This window comes from Protopterus annectens, chromosome 11.part0 (assembly GCF_019279795.1).
Source record: "Protopterus annectens isolate FY-2018-M chromosome 11.part0, PAN1.0, whole genome shotgun sequence".
Lineage (NCBI taxonomy): Eukaryota > Metazoa > Chordata > Ceratodontiformes > Protopteridae > Protopterus > Protopterus annectens.
The window spans coordinates 407,153,132-407,172,838 of record NC_056745.1 but is presented as its reverse complement, the minus strand read 5'-3'; the positions used below and the strand labels follow the sequence as shown (position 1 = coordinate 407,172,838).

The window sequence follows — 19,707 nt, the reverse complement described above, 5'->3', positions numbered from 1 at the left end:
TAGTTTAGCGACCAAAGGGCAAAAGTCACTGAAGCATATACATGCTTCCTGAATCTGTCCAGTGCCCTAGACTCCCTGTTAGGGGGATGAACAGAAGAACTTTGTTCTGCAAGTTCCTATTTTGTGGCCACTATGACCATGGCATCAACTGTTACTCCCTTGCTCCAAAACTCCCTGTTCTTCGGTGGTGCCAGGATCCTGTCTGGTCTCCCGAGGATTGTCTCAACAGAGTCAGGCTCCTTCCATGCCCATTGAAAGATCAAATCAATGAACTTATTGGCAAGCAGAGTCACCCAGGAGGTAGATGGGCCAGCTCCAAAGGCTTCCAGGAATACTGACTCCTCTTGGGAGGGTTGTCAGTAGACCAGACATCCCTTTGCTTGAGGATCTACAGAATGTCTCCAAAGGAGATGTCATCAAGTAGTGATCTTGGGGACCCTTCCCCCTCATCAGAGTTAGCATCCTCTGTGACAGATTCTTGAGAAGAGTCAAAGTGCCTCCTTTTGCACCTTCTCTTCCTAGGGACTTCTCTGGCGGGATGTTCAGGAAAAGTAATGGAAGATATCAATATACCCTGCTGGGTATCCTGGTGACTTTGGGCTGGCTGTCCTTGTGGTGCAGGAAGATGAGGCTCAAGATGCAAAGACAACTGGGTCAGGGAAGTAGGAGCCCAGGAGGGTGGATATGTCCTATCTCATGGAGAAGAGAAGGTTCTCTTCACTATCTCAAAAGCAGAATGCATAGGAGAGAAAGAGACCAATGGCTCAGAGAAGACATGCTTCTGGACCGTAGGCTCCCTTTGACTAGAAGGCAAACCACTCAAGGCAGGAGTCAGATATGAGCTGTCCAATGCTGTGGCTCTGAGGGGCAGAGATGGCTCCTACAACCTCGGAGTTGAATTTAACACCCCGGATCCAGCATCGACACTATGGCTCCAAGAGTCATCCAGCTCTGATGTGTTTGGAACCAGTATACTCAGAGATGGTACAGGAGTAGAAGATACTATGATCTTTGGATCTGATATGGATGGTGCTAGGATCCTCAGATCCAACTGCTCCAAAACCAAAGGTCAGATCGGAGAAGGATACAGTACAGAAGGGGTAGTACTCATGAAGTCTCTGGCCCCAATGGGGTAAGAGCCTTGAGAACCCCAAATTTTAATTTGCATTGAGAGGAATTTACTCATCACCCTGTCCATATCTGCTTCAGTCAGACTTCTGAAGGAGTGAGAGGAAGATGCTATGGATGAAGCCTTAGAATGATGACACATTGGAGACCTGTCCAGAAAGGGAGATGGGAGATGAGAGGGCACCACATCCAAATGCAGAGGAGATCTGATCCATTGTGACCTATCTGAAAGCTTCTTCAGATCCAAGAGGGTCAGATTCAAAGATTTTGTCTTTGGTGTTTGTCTTTGGATCCAAAGGGGTTGGATCAGAGGACTTTGTCTTTAGATCCCAAAAGGCTGGATCCAGTGGTTTGGAAATATTAATAGGCGGTTCCAAGCCTGGAGTTGAAAAACCTGTAGGCACCAGGGAATGATTCTGAGCCTCTTTTTTATCAGGTTTCTTAGGGGTTTAAGCCCCAGATGCTGCATCAGAACTTTTTGTTTTGTATCAACCTTCTCAAAATGAGTTTCTTTTTCTATCAATTAAAGCCCTGGGGGTTGAAGGCTTTGCATATATCACAGGCAAAATCTAGGTATGCCAGTCCTAAACAATATACACACATAGCATGTGCATCAGGGAGAGGAATCTTAGGGCCACAGGCCATACATTTTTAAAATCTGGAGGGTTTTTCAGCCATATTCCAAACTACCAAAAAATGAAGAAGAGAAAGATTTTTTTAGGGAAAATATGAAGAAAAAAACAAAAGGAAAGTATTATCAATAATGGTAATACAAAGATATACCTAAAGGTATGCAAGGGAAAAGGAAAGAAATATAGATTATCAACTATGTGTACAGAAACAAGGGAGCACATGTAGAAAGTTTTTTGAAAGAGATATATTATTTATTTATTTATTTATTTATTTTATTTTACATTTGTAGACCGGGCTAGTCCAACTGGATACATGTCCATTTTCAGTTGAGGCCCGGGGAGATAAGCTCCAAAATTAAGCTAATAAAACAGTACAGCAAAATTAAAAATTATTTGAAATACATTGTTGATTTACATCAAAAGGCTAACTTTAAAGCAATTTACTACAGAGTATAACACAACAATACAGTACTATTTACATGGTAAAGGGTTAGGCATTCATCATAAAGTAGGTCAGGAAAGAAGTAAGGGTTGAAATAAAAGTATTACAGTTGATTAATAAAGTATATCTCTAAGATAATAAAAAAAGTTTGCATATATACACCTAAACAAATAATACTCTCAAAGTAAAAAGACTGTTACTCTATATACAAGGTGGAGCAGTAGTGCTCACAGCTGGATGAGTGTTACAAAGTACATACTCAAATGATAGTTCCCTGAGAAAAACTAGACTTAAAATTGGGAAAAAGGGGAGGATTACTAATCCTACTTTAAGGGTAATGGGAAAGAGGTAAACAGTAACAATATACTGGATGGGTGTTAGTCTGGGTTAGTACATGGGCACAGCCATTGTGTCTTTAGTAGAATTTTTAGTTGGATTTTGAAGAGTGGTAATGATGATAATGATGCAAGTTTGCTGGGAAGCCTATTCTAAATCTTCCCCACAGAATTAGAGAAAAGAGAATCACCTGCTTTGTTGTGGGATTTCTGGATGGTAACCAGTGATTTATTTGCTGAGCGAAGGGTAGTAAGATTTACATAGGGGAAGATAAGGCTACAGAGAGTAGGAGTATTACTAGGATGGTACAGAATCTTATGGGTGATGGTGAGTTGTTGAAATATCAGCTGGTTTTGCAGTTCTAGCCATCCCAGCTGTTTGAGATTCAGGCAATGGTGAGTTCTAAATGGAGAGCCTGTAGCAAATCTGGCAATGTTGTTATAGGAGGTTGCCAGCTTAATAAGGTTGCTTTTGGAAAAATTAGTATAAATAGGGGAGGCATAGAGGAGGGTAGAAATCAGATGGGTATGGGCAATGGTAGTTCTGGCTTCAGGGGTAAGGAAAGGTTTTATCCTATACAGAGAACCAAGTTTTCTGTTTAGTGATTTAATAGTAAAGTTGATATGTGAGTCAAAGTTAAGGTTGTCGTCAATTATTACACCTAAGAGTTTGGTAGTTGGGTCAGGAGCTATGACAGTACCATCGCTGGATGTAATGGAGAAATTTATTGGGGAGGATTTTAGAGTTGGAGTAAATAGCAATAGTTTTGTTTTTTGGCATTTAGGAGAAGGCAACATTGTAGGAACCAGTTTTCAACAAGGTTAAATACTGTTTGGGTGATGGATTGGGGTTCTGATGAAGAAGAGGCATTACAAATTAGTGTGGAGTCATCTGCATATTGTATGCAGGTAGCTACAGGAAGATTTATATTAAGATCATTGATAAAAATGGAGAAGAGGAGAGGTCCCAGGATAGAGCCTGGAGGGACACCAAGGGTAATAGGGGGATGTGTGGATAGGTTATTGCCCCAAAGGACAGCTTGCTGTCTATTATGAAAGTAAAAGCTGAACCATTTTAATGTCTGTGTGTTGAGTGAAAGTGATTTTTAGTATGTTCAGAAGTAGTTGATGGTTAACCATGTCAAAAGCTTTAGATAAGTCAATAAAGAGTGCAGAGGATAGCATGGTACTATTACGATGTTTGTTAATGCAGTCAGAGAAGGATAGGAGAGCAGTGGTAATACTATGGAAAGGTCTAAAACCATGCTGACAGTCTGCTAGTAGGTTATTTTGGAGAAGGTGATGCAGAAGTTGTTGATGGATGCATTTTTCCATGATTCTGGCGAAAGGAGAAAGTAGGGCTATAGGACGAAAGTTAGAGTGTTCAGTTGAGTTACCACCCTTGTGAAGTGGAATGATGTGAGAGATTTTCCAGAGAGATGGGATGGAATCTTCAGTAATGGTTCTATTAATTAGGATGGAGATTGGATAGGCAAGAACTTTTGCTGCTGTTTGAAGGTATTCAGATAGTAGGAGATCAGCTGAGGGAGTACATGGTTTACGTTTGTAAAGTACGGTGTAGATGAGGGATGTAGGAATTGGTTTTAAATGAAAGGTAGTAAGTATGCTAGCTAGGGAGGATGAGGGGGGTTGAGCTAACCGGAGGTAAGGAGTTTGCTAGAGATTGGACAATTTAGGTGAAAAAGGTTTTGAAAACATCAGCGATCTGGTTAGGAGTGTTAAGGGAGAGATCCGATGGGGTTGGTGTCTTGAGTGTCCAGGGTGTAATAGTCTATTTATACCTGACGAGAAGGTTTGTGGTTGTTGTTGGTGCTTTTGTTGGAATTTAAAGTAATATTTTTTTTATCAAGTAGTATTGATTTTTTGGTGGCATTTCTCAGCTATTTAAAGTTTTGATGATCAATTGGGTTTTTAGTGTTTCTCCAATCAGACCAGATTTTATTTCTTTGTAAGATTTGTTGCCTAGTCTCTTTAGTGAGCCATGGAGCTGCTTTATTTCTAGTTCTTATAGAGTGAGAGGGGGCATGGAATTCTAAGATTTGTAAGAATTTGGAGTTAAAGTAGGATACTGTTTCCTCAAGTGGGAGTTCTTTTAAGGGTGACCAGTCACAGGCTTGAAGCTCTGCTTGGAAGCTTGTTGGATTAAAATTATTTTTGTTCCGGGTAGTTTTAAAGGTAGTTTGGTTGGGAATAAAGGTTTTTTGTTTGAATATATAAGTAAATGAATGGTCACTGATATCGTCAGGAAGGGTACCAGCTTTATACGAGAGGGGATGACTATTTACTAAGATCCAGTCTAAGATACTCTCTTTGCTACTGGGTTTATGTCAGTCTGGTTTAAAAGGATGTAATGTAATTTTCATTCTTCAGCTATAAATAAGGAAACTACATTTACTCACAAACTCTACTACTACCCGAGAGTTTACAGCAACCACGTCCGAATGTCAAGGCAGCAAATGAGATCTGAGGATGCTAAGGGACTACGGCATTGTGGGTAAAGGAGGTGCTCAGGAGTTTCAGTGTTCCACAAGCTGGAAAAAGTGGCCGACTCGGATCTGAACCCAACAGTTGAAGAATGAAAATGACATTAGATCCTTTTAAACCAGACCGACATAAAACATACATAAAAAATTAATATTAAAAAAGGTTGTAAAACTTTGACAATACATCTGCTTAGGTTTAAATGCACTCATCTAAACAGAGAAGATTTTAGAGGCCTTCTATACGAGACCACTGAGTTACAGGCATCACAAAATATTGCCAGTTTCAATGGAAAGATGTAAGACATGTAAAGGACAGACATCCACAGCATTTGAGCTAGGCCCTTGTAACAATTAGTAACCTCTCTCGCAGTGCCTTCAGAGGACTGGCCAAAACATAAGCCTCCACCAGTTATTTCTAAGAAGCAGCAAACAGTAACTAACATTAGCTACAAAAGTGATCCATAAGCAACCTTCTAACAGAATTTATTTAATATGTTTATTTATATAGTTAGTTAGTTAGCTATTTAGTTGTTAATTAAATGGGTAGACTTGTCAGTCAAACGTTTTAGCTATGCCCTGGACTCAAAAGTGAGCACAATTCACAGTATGCAGTTGCAAACACCTGAGCAAAAGAGTAAAAAAAAGAATACATTTGTGATTAAGGTTAAAGGTCAGTTTTTAAAGCTTAATTTGTATAAAAATATGATTCTGTGAATACAAGAGTCATCCACTATCCCTTAACACCATAATAATAAACATTCAATATGTACAGTGTTTTGCAATATAGTTTACACACTACTTACAATAATTGTGCTCAAGCATTGCTCATTAGATTGCTGCTCATAGTGGAGTTCATAAATGAGACCACTGAGTACTTGCATGCAAACATTACTCAGTATACCTGAGATTTACTAACCATTATCTATTTACATGCAGTTGCTTTGAACAGGTGTTCCTTTAGTTTAGTTTTGAAAGTGGACAATGCTTCCTGTAACCAAATATTTTCTGGAATATGATTCCAGACACTGGTACTTCTTCAGAAAAGCTTTTTCACCTGTAGCTAAACTGTACAGTGGTCTTATTAGCAGGATTAAGCTTTCAGTATTATTTCTGAGGAGACTGGTGTAGTCCTGAGTGCTAGTTTACTATGCAAGGGTGGGCAGTGATGTAATTATTAGTCTATATAGCAGAGCATCCAGCAGAAGGGAAGGTATAACCCTCATTGGCAGCCAATGGAATCTGTTTAGGAGTTCACAGTAGTGTATCATGGACTTGCAACATGAGAAAATTGACATATTTTATTCAAGGATGTTTATAGTAATAGTGTATTGCTTGGCAATGGGAGTAAGATAATAGGGAGCTCATACACTAATTTGGGTCTACGCACATCCCTTGCAATAACAGAGATAATTCATGTAAGAGGAAATGTGATGCTTTGTAGCCATGTGCAACTCATTAGTGCAACTAGGGTGGGGTGAGAGGAGCTACTGCTCTGGGCACAAAGTGCTGGGGGCGAGATCAGCCAGTCCTGATCTTTCTTTAACACAATACCAGCTTTTAAAAGCCAGTACTGCATTTGTGGTCAAACCAGAGTGCTGTAGCACTTTTTGTGTAGTCTAAACTATTATAACTGGTTGAACCAGCTAAGCCACTGTCTAAATGTGCATTTTAAATGAAAAGGAGAAGTCAAGAAAGAAACCAAGCAATTCTTGTTGAGTCCCCAAGGATAGAACTTTTCCTAAAGGATTTTTGAAAAGTAGTGCTTTTGTTTGTCCAAAGGAGGGGAAGCACTGTTTGACTGTTTTTGAGAGGAAGCAAACAGCATTACTGCCAGTTTGTTAGGGTTACCTAAAAGTTTGTTTTATTAGTTCATATATAAAGTTGAATGAAATCCACTTGGGCAGTTTCCTCTAGTTCTGTTACTATCCTATCAAACATAATTAAAAAGTATAACATAGGTTCATAGGTAGGTACTAGGCTATCGGCCCAAGGGCCTATGTAAGCCTAGCCAACAAGGTTCCATGGCTTACGCCACCCAAAAAAGTTATTTTCCCTTGCCACTCTTGAGCAGAGACACAGAAGTGATCCCCGGTGTGTATTTCCTATTTCCCATCCACACATCAAGATTTTTCTTGAAGAGTGCTAATAAGGAACTTTGCTTGACATAGATGGGTAGCTTGTTCCAGAGTATGGGAAGTCTCTGGAACAGGAATCTATCCCTCCAGTATGTCCTGTTTATTGTGGTGATACGGTTTAGGTCCCTAGAGCGTGTAGCTCGGAAGGATTGGGATTTCTTTAGGTGTAGCATGTCCAACAGCTCTCGTTTTGACATAGCTTTATATGTTAGGCAGAGATCACCTCACAGTAGGCAATATGCTATGGAGTAAAGTTGGAGTTTTTTGAGACGGTCAGTGTAGGGCATTTGTTTGAGGCCAGTAATCCTCTTTGTGAGGTACTTCTGTGGCCTTTCCAGCTGCTGCAGATGTCTTGTGAGGTACATTCCAAAAGGGGCATTGTACTCTATAATGGGACTAATGAGTGTTGAGTAGAGAGGAACAATTATCTCTTTTTTCCTGGATGAGAACCCTTTTATGATGAGGGTGTGCCACGTAGAAGGACTTCCTGACTACTGTGGCGATGTGACTATCAAAGGAGAGACTACTGTCCACCTGGGTCCCAAGGTCTCTTATCACACATTCGGTGTTAAGTAGATTGCTGCTTGTGTGGTAGTTCATAGGTGCAGAGTTTTTATCAAAGGGGATGACACTGCACTTTTTGGCAATGAGCTTGAGGCCATGGCTCTGACACCAGGCATCTGCCTCAGCGAGGCCCTTCTGTAGGATGTCCACATCATTTGGGGACTTGACTATGGTTCCTAGTTTGTAGTTTGCAGTCATCTGCGAACTTCGTTAGCCAGAGGCCTTCTGTGTTAGCCTGTAATTCAGAGAAGTAGATACCAAACAGGAGAGGTCCCAGGACGGAACCCTGTGGTACTCCACTTATCACTGCTTTGAGATCAGATTTGGAGTCTGCAACTTTTACAGTGTGGGTTCTGTCAGTGAGCCAGTTGGCAACCCATCTTGTGACGTAGGAATTTATACCTAGTTTAGTGAGTTTAGCTATAATTCCAGAATGGGGGATGGTGTTGAAAGCCTTGGCGAGGTCAAGATGGGCTGTGTGAACCACCTTACCCTCATCTACGGCTTTGGTGACTGCCTCAAAGAAGTCAATCAGGTTCAGGAGGCATGATCTGCCTTTCACAAACCCGAACTGGGTGGGATCCAGAGTTTGGAGGTTACCAATGTTTTTGTTAATGAGTTTCATGATGATACGTTCCCATGGCCTTGCAGACCAGGCTCGGCAGGCTAATAGGTCGATAGTTCCCAGGATCAGTGGTGGCTCCCCCTTTGTGGAGTGGGATAACTGCTGCTGTGCACCATTCAGTGGGCACAAAGCCTGATGCAAGGCTATTATTGAACATGGTGCTTAAGTGGGGAGCCAGTTCGTTCTGAAGTGCATATAAAATGCAGCCTGGAATGTTGTCCAGTCCCATGGATGCTGTGTTTTTGGCTTTAGAGAGTGCGGCTTTTATCTGTGTAGTTGTGATTACAGGGACTCTGTATTCATCCTGTATAGATATGGGCCCTTTAGGGGGTGAGGGGAGTAAAGTTAGCACTGAATCTGTCTGCCAGGTATGGCAGTTTGCATACTGTATACCTTCCTCGGCTTAGAATGTACACTGTAGACAGATGGTAAATTGTATACTTTCATTGGTTAGTATGTACACTGTATGGCATATGTCAATGATAGACATCAATTATGACTAATGAACAATGAAAGTAGCGTGGGTCTAATATTGATCCTTGTCGAACACCACAGTTAATGGTTCCTGTATCAGATAAAAGAAAAGGCAACAAGGACTTGGAAAGTATGATTCTGTAAAAAACTCCTAAACCAAGAAATGGTGCTAGGCCCAAAGTTAAATTTGTCTAGTTTATTAGACAAGGGAGTGGTCCAGAGTTTTGTAGAGTCTGGCCGTGCGTATAAATATGCCGGCTATAAGGCACCCATTATTTATATTATTGTAAATTTTATCAGCTGCTATACACTCAGCAGTTATTTAGTTGGATAAAAGCATTCAATCTGATTTTATTAAAAATGTTAAACATTACAGATCAAACCACATTCATGTGGATGATTACTTGGTTTTATATATTTTTGAAATATTTTTGCTACTGGGCATAAACTGGCAATGTGTGTCAGTGCTGGGCTGAGGATGGGACTGGGATATCGGGTATGGTTACTTCAACTGCATATTTAAAACAGGTCAGAGACTAATTTTGTTGTTAACAAAAGATTAAATATATAAGCTACTGTTAACATTATACCCTGCTGCCATTTCAAGAAACATAGATGCAAGTTACTCAGACTAGCACCTGAGTTTTTATCTGTTTTTATTTATAAGGTTTTGTACTTCTTTGAGTTCAATTTACTTGAAGTAAATTGTGGGTCTCATTTCTGCTAAGGGGTATATCTATGATGAAAGAAACTAATGTAGCAGCAACCAGATTCTGGATTTTAACTAGCAATGTTATTAAGTAATGTTTATAATCATTTGCTGTTATTTGTTGCACAGAGAGACTGTTTTGATATTCATGTTCTGTGATGTACAGTTTGCTGTTTGACTGGTTTACAAATTATTCATTTTCAGGCAGTGAGGGCTATTTGCCTAGTTTGTAAGTATGCTGTCATTTTTTCTGAAATGGTTGCTGTTCTACAAGTTCTTCTCAGTGATGGGTATTTATGATGACAGCTGTTTTTGGCAGACTTGTTTCTCTACATTCTCCAGAGTATGTCTCACTGTCTAATTATTCCTCTGACATCTGTGGTTAACTAGAACTATATTTTGCATCCTGATCTACCTGCATGTTTGTGGATAATAGTTTATTGTGTATTGCTGACAGATGGATAAGAAAGTAAAACCAGGTATTGTTAGGATTTGTCATGGTAAGTAATGGAAGCCAGTCAATGGTCAGCAGTATAGCATGCAGGCTTTGTTCTTTGGTTTCTGCTACTGAACACTCTACTAAAACCTGACAAGGTTTCCTAAGTGATTTTAAAGTTATCACTTAGTTCACTCGATAAAACTGATAATCTGATATATCTGTGTGGTATACTAGTTAATACATGATCTATTAATGTGTTGGAGGCTATTTTAGAGTTGTGTCTTGCATATTCTTTTAATAGTTGAACTAGATCATTTAGGCTAATGCATCTTTAAAGTTGAAGCACCACAGGGCCAAGTCCATCCAGGTTAAAGTCATCTGTCCATGTGTTTTTTATACACTGTTCAGGAGCATGTTTGCTACTATTTGCTAAAATAATAACAGGGGGAGGTCATGGATATAGACAGCAACAATACTCTTACCTATTATCAAATCTGCTTTCACACAGTTTGGAGAATTGTCATGAGAGGAATTCACTGTTCAGTATGGGATCTTTCTACTGCAGTTATTTTGAATGAATTTTGCACGCTCTGCTGGCACACCAGTTCATCATTTGACAGCCTTTGGTATCTAAGTAAGCTAATACAAGCTATTGTATCATTATAGCAAGGTTCTTCAGTGGAACAGTTCCAGATCCACTCCGTACAAAAGTACAGAACAAATGTCCAGACTACAGACATGTGGCACCAATGCCAATTGATTTCCTCCTGTATATAATAGCAAAGGAAATGGGAGGTGAGATGGACATATTGTGCAAGCATCAGTACTGCCTCAGTCTTTGCTAGGCTTAGCTTCAGGCAATTCTCACATAGATAACCAAGTGAGTCTTCTACTGTAATAAAGTCACTCACTGAGTCCTAGGCAAAGGAGAGATGAAGCTGAAGATCATCAGTACAAACTTGATACAAAATGCTTCACTGTCTTAAGATCTTCCTCAGGAGCAGCAAATACACAGTGAAAGTACAGTTGTGTAAGTAAACTTACCATAATAGTAGATGTTCTAGTAAATCACTGCTGCAGTTGCCTAAGCTATTTGGGTTACATCCTTGACCAATATATGATCACCTGTCAGCTTTCAAAGCTATAGGAACCTTCTATACAGTCAAACTGCTAATGACTTGAGAAGAGCCATATAAAAAAACAGCTTGGGTGCCAAAAACGTTTTTGGCCCAGGAAGACAGGCTACAACCCTGAAACAAAAAATGTTAGGAAAGAAACAATAAAACAAAAAACAATGTAACTACATATACAAGGATATATATATATATATATATATATATATACAGCCACACCCTGGCAATACATCTAAAAAAGCAAGCAAAGGGAAGCAGAAAGGGACTGTACTATGTTCAACATATGGATCTATGTTGCAGTAACTTTAGCTATTTGAGTAGATAACCATACTTTAGGAATAACTAGAAAAGAGGAAGAAAGCCAGGAATCCAGGAGCCCCTGGAAAATGGTCCTAGCAAAACTTAATCTAGACCTGGGAGAGAAATTCAGTTTAAAATGCTTTGTGAAAGTATGTACACAGAACAAGCTATTGCCTTTAGAATACTTCTAAATTCTACCTTTTCCAGAAAGCCACAGAAAAAGCCAAAGACCTAGTACAATGGGCCCTGACTCTGCCTAGAAGTAGCTTCTTATTGTGAGCATAGCAGAAAGAAATAACATGAGACAACCATCTAGAAAATGTCTGCTTTGACACTGGCTGTCCTTTTTTCTTACGTTCATAGGACTCAAACAGTTGATCAGCTTTCCTGAAGGATTTTGTTATTTCTTTCTCCCTTGTTTTTAGGTTCTGGAAAGAATATATGGAGATTAATGGTCTATCTTAAGGTAAACTATGAAACCACTTTAGGCAGAAAAAAGGTTTTGTTCTCAAAGAATCTCTGTCGTAATGGAAAATGAGACAGAGATGACTTACCATAACTCACATACACATTGGAGAAGTCAGAGCAATGAGTAGCACAGTTTTCCATGTTAAGAACCTCATCGGCCTAATCAGCTGGTTCATTTGTAAAAAGTATTGCTTTTTTCAAGCACAAAATTAAGATCCAAAGGAGCAGTTACCCATTTTAAAGGAAGAAGAATAAGAAAACCCTTTGTCAACATCTGCTTGAGTTGAGGACAGGAAAAAAGGGGGATCAAAGGTCAGACAACCAGAAGTGGCCAAAAGATGAATCTTAATAAAAGAGTAACAGAGAACAAAGGATAATAACTCACACAAGTAATCTAGAACCAGAGGCAACTGGGCCTTTAAAACGTCCTGGTTCTTAGAGTGGCACCAACTAAAAATCTTTTCCATAGCTGTTTTTTTCACATCCTTTGATACCTGCTACACATTCTCAGGAAAATGGTATCTAAAAGGTATCAAAACTCTATCATTCAAAAAAAAAAAAAAAAAAAAAAATTCTTATTATCCAGGCAGTCAGCTGCAGTGTCTTCAGAGTAGGGTGATTCAAACATCCTCTGTCTTATGTGAGTAAACCAAGTCTGTGTGAAACTGTGGGAAACTTATGTAATTGCGCTTGACCAATTTCAAAAGAAGAGAGAACCACTGTTGCCTGAGCTAAAAAGGGATCATTACCACCACTATCTCTGGAGTCCTTCATAATCTTTAAAAGGACCTTGTGTATCAGGGGAAAGGGGAAAGGGTTATAGGAATAAAAAAGCATCTTGTCTTCCAGTCCTGCTTTATAAGAAATCCTGGAGCAGAATCTCTTTAGCTCTTTGTTTGAAAGGAGACAGACAGATCTATTTGAGGTGTTCCCCTGGGTGTAGTTTCCATTCGTTAGGGTCTGTCCTGGTCCAGCTCAGCTTGCCTGCTACAATGTTGTGCTGTGACAGTGTATATGAATCCTCAAGAGTCAAACTTGAGCTGAGTTGCTCTATCCCAGGCAATCACAGCAAGTCTGCAAAGGAGATAAGATTTAGTCCCCCATTGTTTATTTACATACCACATCACTGTGGTGTAGTCTGTGATAATTTGCAGAGGTCCTGGACACCAAAGATTATTTAAGTCCTTTAAAGCATTGATTACTATCAACATCTCATTGGCATTTATATACTTTTTTCTGTCACCAGAGCTCCATAGACCTTGCACTTTTACCCCTTGTGAAAGCACATCTCAAGAAAACTCTGAAGCATCTGTTGGGGGGGGGGGCTAAAGGGAGAAGGGCAGTCATAGGCTGAGAAATAACTGGTCCACCCACCACAATAACCTTGTTCTAACAAACCCCAAAACTGGAATCTAAGAATATAAAGGCTTTTGATGCTGATTCCAGACTGATCTGAGGTACCACTGAATTCTTCACATGTGAAGTCTGGCTAAGTGCATCATGATAACCACAGAAGCCATGAAACCCAGAAACCTAAGAAATTCCCTGGCAAAAGCCTAAGATCAATTGGAGAAATGCAGGATGATTTCCTTGTATTGTTCTGCCTTATCCAATGGAAGATAAATTCTTACTAGGGAAGAATCCAGAAGATATTCCAGAAAAACTAGTGAGTGGAAAGGAATGAGATATGATTTCTGCAAATTCATCTGAAACCAGAGACTGAGTAGTAGCATCGTAACTCATATCAGGGAATCCTGAAAATTGCAAAAAGTGTCTAAAAATACAAAATAATCATTCAAATACAGAAAGTTGCAAATACACTGCAGCCTGCAGTAAGCAATCAATGGAGCCAGGCACTTTGCAAATATCCTTGTGGCAATGAACAGATCAAAGGATAAGTCAGATAACTGATAATGAGAGCCAGACAGAAAATCTTAAAGAAAAAAAAAACTCCTGAATTTCTTGCAGATAAGAATATGATAATCATCTCTTTAATCCAATGTTACCAAGAAGTGGCAGGAAGAAATAAGCAATAACAGGGTTTGAAGGTATAACGTTTTGAATTTTGGAATATTTACAAAAAGATTCAGAGATGATAAGTCTGGGACTAGTCTCCAAGTTCCGTTTTCTTTGGCACCAGAAAAATCCTTGAGTAAAAACGTTGTCCCATCTGAGCTGAAGGGACACACTCTGTCACCCTTGAGTCAGCCTTTACTCCAATATAGGAGGAAACATGGATGTCTGGTTTGCAGGATGAAGAAGAATCCCATGAAAAGGGTGAAGGGATTCCCACTGCCATCTCTATCCCTGATGGATAATTCTCAGAACCCACCTGTCTGAGATTATCTGATGCCATAAGGGAATATGACTGAGGGAGAGAACTGTAGGATTGTCGGGGTAAAAAAGGGAAGGAGACTGAAGAGACAGTCATTCAGACTTTGTGGACTGTCCTTGGTTCTGGAAGGCTCACCCTCTCTTCTTCTTCGAGCATCCTTGCCAATATTTTTTTGAAACTGTGCTTGTTAAAACTTTGCAAAAGACTGCTTACGCTGTTTCCCGGAAAAGGATTCTGAAAAATAAGGGCAGTTAACTTCACCCTCCGAAGTGTTTGTTTCTCCATCAGAGCACATACCACTGCATGTATCAGTGACAGTAGGGTCATACTTGTATAATTTTTCTGTATATTCCAAACTTGTCTTTTATCAAACACATAGTTCATGAAAGTTTACCTTAATATGACTATTCTTCTTGAACAGATGTCTTTTCTTTTGCATTACATTGTCTTCTTCCATTTTTGTGCACTATTCATTTAAATATGCCCCCTTATTTTTCTTTGCTATTCTCTAAAATTCTGAATTCAGATTGACATATCTTTCCTGTCTCAATTACGTTTTGCTGTCCTTCTTTCCTCATCCACTTCTAAAGCCTCCACAAACAGCCATTTTATATATTAACAACATTTCGTTAGCATAGGAAAACAATGGCTAAGTTACCAAGGAACAACTCACATAACAATAAGAAAGATACGGATATGGATGTATTACATATTCACTTATCTACTCTTCCATTCCACAGTCGTACCACTGTTTTGCTGGTGCTATATAAATACAGCAGCAAAGAATTCACTAAGAAAGTCTGTCTAACCCATATCATGTTTAAGTTTCTTCTCACCTATTGCATTAAAAATAAACCTTTACTGGTTCCTCCTACATTCTCTAGTGTATCACATTTTTTTCCATCTTTTGATTCCTCCTTCTGTAGGGCTGCCTTGGCTTGTTGGAAGAGCTTTGTTGAATTTTTGCCAGCATCATAATTGATTTTACTATGCCGCAACCCAATTACCATAAATATGTAGGTATTTTCACTGATAAACTGCATCACCTTGCAGTTAAACCCATTTCTGACTTCTATCCCTAAGTGCCCTCCTTTCTGACTTTTGATGACCTTTAGAAGCCCTTGGTATTTTTTTCCTACTTAAAGAACTCTTTTTCCTCCTCCTCTTTTTAAGCTGTCTTGGGCTATACTTGATTTGTACTACTTTCCTTGGCTTTAGATACTTCGTATTTGGTATTAACCTATTCTCTGCCAGGTTCTTCTGTGGTTTAACTTTCAGTTGGAGTGCCTTCTGAGCACAGTATAGAACCCATGTCATTTTTTTGGGGGGGTGCTCTAGTTTTCTCCCTCCTCACAAAGACAGCCTGTAGGTGAACTGGCGTTCTTCAAATCACCCATAGGTATGCATGCATTGTGTAAATAAGTGAGAGTGTGTGTTCAGTGATAGAAATGTTCCCTGCCCAGAACATGTTTCAATACCTTGAACATACTGTCTGCTCAGGTAGGTCCCAGTGTTACCATGGCCATTTAAAGGATAACACACATTAGAAAATGGATGGATGGTTATTCCCCTAATTCTTCAGGTTAATTATACAAGTATCATTGTATTGGGTAGTACTGGTATCATTTGCTAGTGTTATCATTTCTCTTTGTCACTGATTGCAAAACAAACAACCACCACACATTCAGTTTGATGGTTTATGATATTATATTATTATTATTATATAAAATGTCAGCATTATGTACTAAAGTATTTCTAAGATTAAGCAAATCTCTTAAACAAATTTATATAAGTGTATTCCTATATTCTAACTAGGTTTAATCCCAATCCTTGATATTGTATAAGTTACATGAAACACATTTTGTATTCAACCAAAGACCCACTAAGTACACTAAAAGTTAAAAAGTTCCTTGTTGATTGACACAGTTCAGTGAATAAATAATCATGTGTATGTATGTATATATATATATATATATATATTATGAATTTAATGTTGACAAGAAAGTATATCTCTGTCTCAACACCGCAGTGATTAAACAACAGCTATCAGTAAACCTATACATATGTAAAGAACACAAGCAGGCACTCTCAGTAAATCAACAAAGCAGCACTCAAAATTATTTGCTACAATATTTACTCCTGCAATGAAAGAACTTTACAATGTAACACTTGTCTCTTGCAGCCTCCTGTCCTGTTCTGCACATCATGCCTGTCACATTCACGGTGCATTTATGTTAATTTCTTACATGGCATAGTCCACTCACACTCAACATGCAGTAGCTACAAAAAAGAGCAGTGTTCCCGAAGGAGGTGTAGAAACAAAACAAACTAAAATAAAAAAAACACGCAAAATGAGTAAATGGAGAAAAAAAAACAGTTTATAAAATTAAGTGTTTTATGTCTAAATAAAATCAGACACACAAAATTAGAAAAAAAGCTCTTCATTTTATGAATTGCTTTCATCTCCAGTTAAAGCAGTAACTGCTGAGACAGGCATGCGTCATGGGTACAAGCTATCAATCATAGGGAGTAGCTGCTGATGGCAAATACTAACATCCAATAAAAAATGTACAAAACATATATTTTGTGCAATAGCACTTAATAATGATTTTCTTTCTTATATCTTCTTCAAATGTGAACTTAGCCCAATCTCAAAGGCCACTAAGACCACAGATTCCAACTCTTGCACTTAATCACAAAGAATAACAACCCATCTATGGGGACATACCAGCAAATGAGACAAATGGGTTCTATAAGTAGCTTCAAAGAAAAGTGCTACATATTTTATTGACTTTTTCTATCAATATAAGATATTTACTGAAGTAATGATAACTATTCATATCACCTCCAACAATATTTGAAGTAGCTATGTACTGGTCGTGACTCAAACTTTTTCCAGCAAAATTTTCTGATCAAGTGTTGCTTTAGCTTTCATGCAATGGTGAGCACTCATGATGCAGTTGCTATCAGTTATTCCATCTCTCCCTTCATTTTTTTTTTTTTGCCAATGCCGCTCAGCTGACCATCAGGTACTAGGTTATTTCTCCCATGGCTCTGACCTCCCTACTTGGTACAACCTGACAGGATGAAAGAGAAATGGGAAGTGTGACTTATCACTAGCATCACCTCCCCACTAGCTAAGATTATCATTAACAGACTCAGAAGAGGATACAGAAAGGAATATAGCCTGTAGTGTCCTACCACTTGCATGCTGTCATGTCTTATCTGGAGGCTAGGTGGGTATGACTTTTTGGGATGTGACCATCTCAGGCCTTAGAGTAGCCTTGCCTCCTTAAACTGCCCATTCACCCAGCCTGAAGATCTCTGGAGTCCATGCCTCCATCAGGACCCAGCTGGAGAGATCGATCTGCTCCCTCCCCTCCAGGATAGGCATACACATCCTCTCTTCCACTCTGTTAACTGCCCAAGCCACTTTAAGAACTCGGATAATCTGGGCCATACTCAGTGCTTTATCTCTCTAATCCAACAGAGTGTCTTCTTCCTTCATTTTTCTGGGTGACACTCCAGCAATCTAAATGTGTTTTTATAGTTCAAAGAAGAGCATCCTTTCAATACAGCATCACTTCTGGGAAAGTAATTGAATCAGTAAAGGAAACAAACTGGTCAGTGGTGATGGATGGATGTGTGTGTGTGTGTGTGTGTGTGTGTGTGTGTGTGTGTGTGTGTGTGTTTTGTGGGGTTGTCAGCAAGCTTTAGAAATCAGCAGAGGCAGGTACAAAAAAAATGCACTGTAAAATGTTTGATTGAGGAATGTTTGAAATCAGTCAGCACTCATGGCCAGAACTGTGAGCAACTTACTATTCTGACAGCTGTCAGTCAGCCACAAAATGAAAACAAAATGCATATACTACAAATATTGGAATCCACAAAGTGACACTAATGCGCACACTCACAATTTTGTGCAGTCATGAGACAGCTGGGCCCGGAGTCGAGTCAAGTTGGCCTCATCAGTGAAAACCCTGCGTCTGCGTAGTATGTCCACCATATGCAGATAGTGAAGATAAAGCTTCTCGCACACAATAATGATGCATATCACAATTCGTCGATGCAGTTCCATGTTTTCTTCTTGTGTCAGTAAAGAATCAGGAACAAAGTGCTGAATGTCCTGCCAAATGATCTTCACTTCCTCCAGAATGATGCTTCCCTGACACAAAAATAAAGAAATAAATAAAAATCATTCTTATTAAATGTTGCAAAACATAAATCTTCTTAACAAAAATATATATCCTGTAGAATGCATAACACATTTGGCCTCTTCTGACTGACTTTGAAAATAACATATTAAATCAATTAAGCTGCTTGACTCCCAGTGTAGTACATAATATTTAGATCCTAGTTCATAAACTGGTTGTTTTCTATTAATGTCAGTAACAGTCTTTAATTCTGCACCAGTTTTGAACCTACAGTATTCTTATATTTCACTGATGGGTTTTGATCTTTGCTTTAAATAATCAGCTAGTTCTCTAGCTGGAAGCTGCCATCAAATAAACTGATTATTGGCAAATGATAGTTTAACTTGATCTGCTGATGATAATGTGTTATAATATAATATGATGTATGTCACAACAAAGAAATTTAAAGTTACCGTCTTTCACTCTGTTTGCAACACCAGTAGCTGATAAAAGGCTATGTAACCCAGTTTAGGCCAGTCTAGTAGCCCATGTTAAAAATAACACTGAATAATAATTTATGCTAAGATGACCAACAAGCTGGTCAGAAAATTCCTCTATAAAATCTATTAAACAGACAGTATAGCTTTAGTAAAATAAGAAGTTACAACATTTCAAAATCTGAGGTTCCTTTTATCTTACTAGTAATGAAACTATTTTTTAATTTTATTACCGCATCTTACAATGATAGATAAAAAAATGAAGTCATGTTCAACCAAAAAGCAAAACAACAGTTAATATAGTGGATTTAAGACCTTACTATTCTCAGAGCTTTTTCAGTAATCGAGGAATCATACTTTTGTTACACTCAAACATGTGTTAGAAGAAAAAAGTATCTGAAATAAATACAAACAATTCAAAATATGAAATAACTTAGGGTCTATATTGAAACATCGAACGCTGAAAACAGCGAACAATGTTTCATTGACACATTTTCAGAAAAAGCTGAAAACGTCGAAACCACAGAACAGCGATTTCTTTCCTAGGGAAAGAAATCGCTGTTCCAACCCAAAAAAAAAAAAACATTAAACACTTCCAAACACATACCCTAATCCTAATTGTAGCCCCCCAAAAAAACAGTAAACAACTAAATACACATATGCACGTAACCCAAACATACATCTAACAGAAAAAAAAAAACAGTAAACATTTTAAACATATGCACTTACCTTAACCCACACCCTAACCCTAAGGTCAGTTACTCTTGCACATTTACATAAACAGTTCCAAACACATATACACTTACCTTAACCCTAATTCTACTCCCCAAAACAAAAGTAAACAGCTGAAAACA

At 38.7% G+C, this 19,707-nt stretch overlaps 1 protein-coding gene across 3 annotated transcripts in view; it reads right to left on the bottom strand.

Annotated features, from left to right (window-relative positions):
• CCDC87 (coiled-coil domain containing 87) overlaps positions 1 to 19,707 on the bottom strand; it is a 1,578,580-nt gene that overhangs the window by 1,355,745 nt on the left and 203,128 nt on the right. For all 3 annotated transcript variants that reach the window (XM_044087903.1, XM_044087902.1, XM_044087904.1), the window contains exon 5: positions 18,138 to 18,388. In XM_044087903.1, coding sequence (XP_043943838.1) covers positions 18,138 to 18,388 — 251 coding nt within the window. The remainder of the gene's footprint in view (positions 1 to 18,137; positions 18,389 to 19,707) is intronic.